The sequence below is a fragment of the Arvicanthis niloticus genome, chromosome 22 (assembly GCF_011762505.2).
Source record: "Arvicanthis niloticus isolate mArvNil1 chromosome 22, mArvNil1.pat.X, whole genome shotgun sequence".
In the NCBI taxonomy this organism is placed as follows: Eukaryota; Metazoa; Chordata; class Mammalia; order Rodentia; family Muridae; genus Arvicanthis; species Arvicanthis niloticus.
In genome coordinates, this window is record NC_133429.1 from 49,983,030 (window position 1) to 49,993,184 (window position 10,155).

Sequence of the window (10,155 nt, forward strand, 5' to 3'; positions counted from 1 at the left end):
TCTAAGAAAAACTCTCACAATTAATTTTTTCTCACTTCCTTTTTTTTTTTTAAGTTTATTTTTGAAACCCAAGATCTGTGTTGATAGCTGCTGGGGTGGCTAAAATCATCTTGACACCCTTCCATATGGCTTCTCGACACATAGAGAAGAGATATTTAGCCTTATTTCAATTTTTATTTTAAAACAGTAGCAGCCTTGTCTCTCTTGGATGTATAGATATGACGCAGTGAGCCAAGGTCTGAGATTGATATTTGAGCATCTTTTTTTTTTAATTTATTATATGTAAGTACACTGTAGCTGTCTTTAGATACCCATAAGAGGGTATAAGATCTCAATATGGATGGTTGTGAGCCACAATGTGGTTGCTGGGATTTGAACTCATGAAAGACCAGTCAGTGCTTTTAACCACTGAGCCATCTCACCAGCCCTGAGCATCGTTTTATTACCATGAAGAAAGTCATTAGAGATAGCTGCCTGAATAAACTGTAAACGGTACTTTCTTATTTTATTTGTATGGGAGTTTTGTTTGTATTTATGTGTGTGCATCGTTTGTGTGCCTGAGGAGGCCAGAAGAGGTTATCAGATACCTGGGACTGGAGTCGTGAATAGTTGTGCCTCAGGTCCTCGAGAAGAGCAGCCATTGTGCTTAAGCATGGAACCTTCTTCCCAGCCCCATGAATAATTTCCAGACTTAAGTCTCATGTTTGGGACCAGGTGCAGTACCACATACCTTTAATCCCAGCACTCAGGAGGCAGAGGCAGGCAGATTTCTGTGTATTAAAGGCCAGCCTGGACTACAGAGTGAGCGATGTTCAGGACAACCAGGGCTATGCAGAGAAACCCTGTCTCAGAAAACCAAAACAAACAAACAAACAAAACATGTCTGAAGAGATATCTCCCTGGCTTTGTTTTTTACTTTTCTTCTGTGAAGATCTGGTCATCAGGACTCACTTAGGATGAGAGGAATGTCTGGCCTGGCTTTTTATCAGTTGTTCCATCTTTGTGAGAATAAATAAAAGGTCTTGTCTAACTAGGGCTTCTCTCAGAAGCATGGAGGAATCCCTCACTCTGTGTTGATGGCCCTCTTTGAAGATTAAACATTGGTTAGAATTTACCAAATAGAGTCTCATTTCCATGGCTTCCCTGAGCCAGAGAACAGTTGCAGGACATCTGAAGAGATGTGCCATACTCCCTGGGACCAAGTTGACCTTGCAGGGGGAAATAGTTCTCCTTTTAACCCCTCTGACCACATCATACAGGCCTCCAAGCATAGCTACTGAACATCCAGAAGGACAGTTTTACCAGTCTGCTTCTATGAACTGTAGTGATATTTATATAAAGATTGAACAAAAACCAAACACTTTCCTTTTTGTTTGTTTGTTTGTTTTGTTTGACTCAGAGGTTAAAAGCTTGTCCTCTTCCAGAGGACTTGAGTTCAGTTCCCAGCACCCAGGGCAGGGGAGATATGGGATAAAGGGGTGCAGAGCTGCTTGTAACTCCAGCTGTAGGTGTGATACCCTCATCTAGCTGTCACGGACACCCAAATACAAATGGTAGACACTCACACACAAACACACACTCACACACACAGACTTATATGAATACTCACATACACACACAGACACACACACCATGGGCACCCAAACACACATGGTAGACACTCATACACATACACAGAAATATACACACATGCACATACACACACATGCACACACTCTTACATAGACATATACACATACTCACATACACACATACATACATACTCACACACATACACTTACACACACACAGACACACACACCATGGGCACCCAAACACACATGGTAGATACTCATACATATACACACATATATACACACATGCACATACACATTCACACACATAAACACACTCATATACAGACATACACACATGTACACACTCGCATACATTCACACACATACACACACATATTCACACTCATACACACACTTGTATATACACATACACACACACACACAATTTAAAACAAGATAAGTATAAAAATAAGAATAGAGGATGAGTGTACGTACAACCTCACTACTTAAAAATAATAACAATAGCTAAGTGCTCTGAGATGGCTCAGTGGGTAAGGACATTTGTCCCCAAGCCTGATGACCTGAGTTCCATCGCTGGGACCCATATGGTGGACAGAGAGAAACAACTTTGGCAGGTTGTCCTACGTCCTCTGAGTTCTGCACAGGCACCATATCAATGCCCCAAACAAGCAAGCAAACAGACAGCAGGCAAATGCAAAACAGTAACCCAGAGACTACACCTACCCAAAAGAATCTGAAATGATACTAGGGTCAACAGTGCTTTCAGTGGGCAAGTCTGTTCACTCACACGTGGGAGTCAAGTGAGTTCATGTGTGTTGGTCTGTGTTGACACAGCAGTGTTTCTTACCCTGACTGAGAACACCACAGGAGTCATTAAAGGCATGCCTAATACCATGCATGATAATAACATACCTTCCTACATTTCTGAGCTAGCACAGAAGATAAACCAATAGTTAACAACAAAAGAAGGGCCAGTGAGAGGCTCAGCAGATAAGAGCACAGTGCCCCTTCAGAGGACAGGGGTTCAGGTCCCAGCCCCTGTTCAGGGGCTAACAACTGTCCACACCCTGCAATCCTGCAGCCAGCCTCCCAAGTGCCGAGATCACAAGTGTGTGCTCCCGCTCCTTTATTGGTTGATTTGGGGTGAGGCTATTGATGAAATCTTAACTCAGAATTTCGGTTGCTTCATGGTTACCATCGGTTGGTGGATTATGTGCCTCTGAAATTTCTGCAGGCCATCTGGCAAACAGTGGTGTATAATACTCTTATAATCCTTGTAGTGGGGGGAGAGTTAAGACCTCATCTCGCAGCCTTGACTGGCCTGGAACTCACTATAGAGCTCAGAGCAGGGTCAAACTTTTAGCAGTCCTCCTGCCTCACCCTTCAGTATGGAAGGGATGTGGGCATGAATCACTAGGCCTAGCTTTCTTATAATCTTTCTAATTTCAGTTAAATAGATAATAATGTCCCTGGTTTCATTATGATTTAAGTAATTTGAATCCCCCCCCTCTTCCTCTTCCTCTCCCTCTCTCTTCTTCCCCCTCCCCCTCCCTTTCCTCCCCTTTTTCTCCATCTCCCTCTCCTCTTCCTTTCCTCTTCCCTCCCCCTCCCCTCCTCCTCCCTCTTCCCCCTTTCCTGGTCATGTAGATAACAATGTGTTTATTTTGTTCAACTTTATAGAGAACAAGCGTTTGGTTCCACTGATTTTTACCAATTGTTTTCTGCCCTCCACCTCTACCCTTGTGTTACTTCCTTTCTTGTACTGCTAGTGGGTATAATCCTTCCTGAGTGTTTCAAGTCTTTTGTTTTGTTTTTGAGATAGGATCTCACTCACAGTCCAGACTGGTCTCAGATTTCTGCAGAATCACTCTGGCTGGACCCTTCACCCGCACACTAACATCCTTTCTTATTCCTTCTTTTAGAAATTGTTTTTTTTTTAAAAAACAAAAACAAAAAAGGAGTCCTTAAACTTAATTTAAAGAAAATAACCATGGGGCTGGAGAGATGGCTCGGCATTTAAGAGCACTGACTGCTCTTCCAAAGGACCCAGGTTCAATTCCCAGCATGCACATGGCAGCTCACAACTGTCTGTAACTCTTAAGATCTGACACCCTTACCCAGTCTTACATGCAGGCAAAACACCAATGCACATAGAATAAAAATAAATAAATGTAATTTATTTAAAAAAATAAAGAACATAATCATAAATTATCTACAAGAAATGGAAACAGTGGCCTGCCTGCCTGCAATGCTTGAACACAGAAGGAGAACAAAGGAGGTCACCACAGCTGGGGCAAGGTCACCACAGCTGGGGCAAGGTCACCACAGCTGGGGCAAGGTCACCACAGCTGGGGCATGAGGACTGTAGAGGAAGACCTTGTCTCAAGATGATCACAATGATGAAGTAAACAAAGAGGCAGTGGAGGAGAGGAAGAAGGGAGAGATGGAAGGGAGAGAAAAACAAATTATAAGGATGATAGCTCAAACAACTCTTTTCTTCTGGGACCAGGCAGAGGCAGGCTACATAGCCCTGGCTGGCCTGGAATTTGATATGTAGACCAGTACAGAGATCTGCCTGCCTCTGCCTCTTAAGTGCTGGGATTAAAGGTGTGGGACACCACACTGGGCCTGCCTGCTTACATTTTAAAATATAGTCAGTTCTGCCGTGGCTCACACCTCCTGTAATCGTGCCTCTCTCTCCCAGGTGCTGGGATTCTAGCTCTGTGCTACCATGTATGCTTCATGTAGTGCTAGAACTCAAACCCAGCGAGTCCTGCATGCTAAGCAAGCACTCCATCAAAAACTACACTGCCAGCTGTGTGTGTAGTGTGTGTGTGTGTGTGTGTATCTGTGTGTGCATAGTATGTGTGTGTATCTGTATGTGTAGTGTGTGAGTGTGCGTGCATGTGTATCTGTGTGTGTGTAGTGTGTGTATGTGTGTGCGCATGTGTATCTGTGTGTATAGTGTGTGTGTATCTGTTTGTAGTGTGTGTGCGCATGTGTATCTGTGTGTATAGTGTGTGTGTATCTGTTTGTAGTGTGTGTGCACATGTGTATCTGTTTGTAGTGTGTGTGCGCATGTGTATCTGTGTGTGTAGTGTGTGTGCGCCTGTCTGCGTGTAGTGTGTATGTGTGCATGTGTATCTGTGTGTAGTGTGTGTGTGCGTGTATATCTGTGTGTAGTGTGTGTGTGTATGTGTGCATGTGTATCTGTGTGTAGAGTGTGTGTGTCTGTGTGTGTAGTGTGTGAGTGTGTGTGTGTGTGTGTGTGTGTAGTATGTGTGTGTGTGTCTTGGTTTTTGGTGTTGATTGATTGCTTTTTAAGACAGGGTTATAAGACAGGTAACAAGCTCAGGTTCTCCTGGACTTGCTTTGTAAAACTGGCTGACCTGGAACTCACAGAGATCCTCCTGCCTCTGCTTGCACCAATACCACCCCACTGTCCTGGAACTTTCTAAGTTGACCAGGGCTGGGCTTGAACTTGTGGTACCCGTCCCCTCTGAGTTCCACGTGTGCTGCCAAGCCCAATTTTTATTTATGTTTTTACATTGATGTTTTATTTTTGTACCTTACTAAGTTTGTTTCTCTTTTTTTTTTGTTTGACTAAGATTTTATTCTTAAAATATTTTAAAATAAATATTGTTCTAAATTTTTGTTGCCAGTTTATGCTACTTTTTAAAGGTTTTTTTTTTTTTTTTTTTTTTTTTTTTCATCATCTTAGACCCTACCTATTAAGGGGCTGGAAAGATGGCTCAGCAGTTAAGAGCACGGACTGCTCTTCCAGAGGTCCTCAGTTCAATTCCCAGCAACCACATGGTGGCTCACAATCATCTGTAATGGGATCCGATGACCTCCTCTGGTGTGTCTGAAGACAGCAACAGTGTACTCACATATATAAAATAAATAAAATCTTAAAAAAAAAAAAACCTACCATTTAAAAGCAATTCTTTCTCCCCTCCTCCTATCTCCGCCCCTTCTCCTCTCTCTGACATCTATGTGTGCACACGCATGCATGCCCATGTCAGGGCACAGGTATGTAAGTCAGAGGACAACGTGTTCTTGTCTCTTCCAGCCTGCGATCCTCAGGGATCAAACAGGTTTTCAGGCTTAGCAACAAGTGTCCTTTCCCTTCTGAGCCATCTCAGGGGAGCAGACACTCTTACTTTTGATAGATTTAAAGAGAAACAACTTAAATAGTACGTCCATCTTGTATACAGAAATAGCAGGGTCCTAGGGTTTTGAGTCTCATGGCTGGAAGTAGTGTGAAACTCTTCTGCACACAGCTCTCGCTACTTTCAATTTTGGCTGCACATCCGAGGAGACTTACGCCTCTAGTTGACTCTATAATTGCTCTCAGGGGCTAAGGGCACATCTGGGAACAGAGAGCAGTGACTCTTGATGGAAGGTAAGAGCCTGGTCACTGTCTTCTTGCCTGCCAGAAGCAAGTAACATTCCAGAGAAAACTTTGTGTCATAATGATCGTTTGCAACGTGTGATACTTTTATTTAGTTTTTATTCTGAGTCAGAGTCTGGAGGCGCAGCACAGGCTGCACATAATCTTGAGCTCACTGTCCTCCTGCCTCAGCCTCCCAAGTGCTGAGATGGCAGGCTAGCATCCTCATACCTGGCTGTGCCAGACTTAGGAAGTGATAATGTGTTCTTCCTCTCATTTGGGAACTAACGTTATGAGTAAATCCGAAAAGCCCAGGTCTTGGTTAGACTCAGGGAGTGTCTGAACATGTTTTATGGGCTTCATGTTGAACTCAGGAAAAGCGAAAAACAGAAGTCGCTGAGTGAGTCTGAGGTCAGTCTGTCTGTCTGTGTCCATATAGCACAGTTCAGAGGTTTCCTACCAGAGACTGCCAGCTTTCTTCTCCCTTAACCTTCTCTAAAAGATACTGAGAACCTTTCTTATTTCATCTACAGGTCTAGGGCAAAAACGTTAGGACAAGGAGATATGGCAGAATGATCTGGGATCAGAAGGGAAAAATACAGTTGGTCAATGTGGGCAAAGGTGAGGAGGACAGATCCTGGTCCAGAAAAATTGGTAAATATTGGTAAATACCAGAAGCCTACTTTTGTAAACCATAGCTTTCTGGCTTCTGAATGATGTGGTAGGGAGACGGTGGGATTGAAACATTTATTCAGATCACGAAGACACCAAAGCAAATGAGATGTTTACCCTGCCCACACCAACACTTCCCTCCTTGGACTAGTGAGATCTCCATAACCTTTTTTCTCAACATGCATTTTTAAATTCTTTTGAGAGTATACTATAGGGCTGGAGAGATGGCTCAGCGGTTAAGAGGACTGACTGCTCTTCCAAAGGTCCTGAGTTCAATTCCCAGCGATCACATGGTGACTCACAACCATCTGTAATGGAATCTGATGCCCTCTTCTGGTGTGTCTGAAGACAGTGACAGTGCACCCAAAGACATTAAATAAATAAATAAATATTTTTTAAAAAGAAGGAAAGAGAGTATACTATAATTATGTCACTTCCCCTTTCCCTTTCCCCTCTCCAAACCTTCTCATACACCCCTCCTTGCTCTCTTTTAAATTCATGGCCTCTTTTTAAAAAAATAATTATTGTTATATTCATATATGTATATGTGTATACAGATATATTCCTAACTCTAACCTGCTCGGTCTGTATAATGTTACTTGTACATATGTTTTTCAGGGCTGTTGAGTTGGCGTTGGAAAACCAATTGGTGCTCTTCCTTGAAGGAGACGATTTCTCCTGATATCTGGATTCCTTAGTTCCTGCTTCATTGTCTCAGGTTGAGGCCTCAAGAGCTTTTTTCTTCCCCACTAGTGTGTCTTTTGGTGTCCGTGTTCCGTTCATGCTTAGGTAGCTGGTGAGACTTTGTGGGTACAGCCTTTGACATTTCTAGGGGACACAATCTCACAGCAAACTCTCTGATCATCCCTGTGGCCCCTACGATCTTTCCACCCCGTTTTGCAATATTCCCCGAGCCTTAGGAGTGTTTTGCAGATGGAGACTGGACTCCACAGCTCTGCGTTTTGATCAACTGCAATTTTATGCAGTGGTCTCCATCTGTTGCAAAGAGAAGTCTCCTCAATGAGGAGCGAGGACTGTGGGTACCTGTGGGTTTAAGGACAGATATTTAGAACGTCATTAGGGACTATTGTGTAGTCACATGCTGTGTGTAGACTTTCCTTCCAGATCTATACCTTATTAGGCCTATGTAGTTGGCTAAGTTTCCCTACCAAGCGTGACTCATTTCATGCTGAATGGCCTCACTTTTTTGTTTGTTTTTCAAAACAAGGTTTCTCTGTGTAGCTCTGGCTGTCCTGGAATTTGCTTTGTAGACTAGTTTGAGTAGGCCTCAAACTCAGAGATCTGCCTCTGCTTCCTGGGTTCTGGGACTCAGGTTGCATGACCGCCACCAGCTGGTTCCACAACTTTTAAAACTATGGGTGAAAGGCCGGAGAGATGGGTTAGTAGTGTTAAGAGCACTGGCTGCTCTTGCACATGACCCAGGTTCAATTCCCATCACCCACTAAGCTCCGGTTCCAGGGAATCCAGCACCCTCCTCTAGCCTCCTTGGGTACTGGGCACCTGCAGTCAGCGCACTTACACATACACTGGAAAAACACTCAGACGCATAAAGTAACAACAAACAAATCTTCACAAAAGACAAAACAAAAATAATATGGGTGAAGATGTGCCAGTGGATTTGAAGTCTCCAAAGACCGTCTGGTAAGTATCGATACAGCATAGCAGTGTACACGTGGCAGTCCCCAGTAGACTCTGTCCTCGTCCCAAGTTAAGGCCAGGTGACCTTTATGGAGGATAAGATCAATGTCCTTGCTGTTGAGCCTTTCCCTCCTGGTTTATTTGCAAAGGCCCTGGCCAATGTCAACATTGGGAGCCTCATCTGCACCACAGGGGTCAGTCCTGCCCCTTCCACTTCAGAGGCCCGAGAGATCTCCTCTAGACATGGGACAGAGAGCTGGGCAGAACAGGAGGAGGATTGAGCTACCTGGGGACTCTTACTTCTCAATGGCTGGACTATATGGTAATCTGGGTCCCCCATAAGTGGGTGGGCATAAAAGAAGGAGGTCCCTCTGATCTAGGAATGACAGAAATTGTGTTGCATCCCCCGTATCCTACCCCTTTATAAGAACATAAGCTTGGAGGTAGGTGATGGATGAGGTGGGCCTCTGAATCTTGGCTCTTTTCAGACTCTAACCTTCAGAGATATGGTCTGCATGTTTGGGGGGTTCTTCCTTTTTCCAGGGTGTTCAGCTCCTGACATGCATAGCCTCCGACTCATTGTGGTGTCAGTTCAGCTGCTTTGCTATCTCCTGCTGTGTCCTGTGGATGCCACTTCTCACAGAGAGCCAACGAGTGTCTCTACAATGCTCCCTCCCTCGAAGTTGGGATACCAGATGCCAACCTCAGACCCCTTGTCTTGCCAGGAGCTGCTCCCAAAGTCCCTGCCTGGCTTCACTCACCTGCCCCCTGTCTCCAAATTCCTGATAGCCCTGGCTCTAAGGAATGCTCTGGAGGAAGCTGGCTGCCAGGCTGATGTCTGGGCTCTCCAGCTTCAGCTGTACCAGTTAGGAGGTGTGAAGGCTACACAAGCCCTCATCCACCATCTTCAAGAGCACCAGAAAGGTGGACACGCAGACTGGAAAGTGTCTGTAGATGCCCTGTCCTCTGCTCTACAGCACTTAGCCTGGGAGCAGTCAGGTCCAAAGAGGGTCAGACGTTGGATATCTAACAAGGCCTGTGAAAATGAGCAGGAACAGAGAGTGCACAACGTGGTTGACCTGCTGCCAGCAGTGGGCACCTACTACAACCTAGGCACAGCTTTGTATTACGCCATTAAGAACTGCTCTGACAAGGCCAAGGAACGAGGTCGAGATGGGGCCATAGACCTGGGTTATGATCTTTTGATGGCCATGGTGGGTGCCTCAGGAGGGCCAGCTGGTGCGGTGGTCACTGCTGTTCTTAAACCAGCGATGAAGGCTGGGGTTCAGAGACTGATCCGATATTATTATGATGAGAAAGAGGTGACTACCCCTCAGCCAGAGGTGACCACCCCTCAGCCAGAGGTGACCACCCCTCAGTCAGAGGTGACCACCCCTCAGCCAGAGACCAGGAAGGATAGCACCACATATAGCGATGACGTGGAAGAAGCAGCCATGTCCAATTTGGTGTCAGATTTTGAAAGTACAACTTCTAACTGGGATTTGCCTTTATTAAATAACTATCGTGTCTTGGCATACAAGAGATAGATAGTAACAGAACAACAAGTGGAAAGAAAATTCTGACAAGAGGAGTATAGATGAATGGACAGGTGGGTGGTTTGGGTTCATCACTGTCATCACTTGCCAGGAATTTCCTTCTTGAAACTCAGTTTTTACACTCTAATGGGGCGAACTTTCACATGAACAAGTGATTATAGAAATTAAAAAGTGATTATTATGAACCCACATTCATATCCTTAAAAATAACTTATGGCCGGGCGGTGGTGGTGCACGCCTTTAATCCCAGCACTTGGGAGGCAGAGGCAGGCGGATTTCTGAGTTCGAGGCCAGCCTG

General features: G+C 44.7%; 1 protein-coding gene across 1 annotated transcript; it reads left to right on the forward strand.

The window, feature by feature from the left end:
- Positions 1-8,463: 8,463 nt before the first annotated feature.
- Apof (apolipoprotein F) lies at positions 8,464-10,042 on the forward strand. Its single transcript, XM_076920604.1, has 2 exons — positions 8,464-8,623; positions 8,845-10,042. Exons 1-2 carry the CDS (start codon positions 8,545-8,547, stop codon positions 9,846-9,848), a joined length of 1,083 nt encoding a protein of 360 aa, XP_076776719.1. The 5' UTR covers positions 8,464-8,544; the 3' UTR covers positions 9,849-10,042.
- Positions 10,043-10,155: the final 113 nt, after the last annotated feature.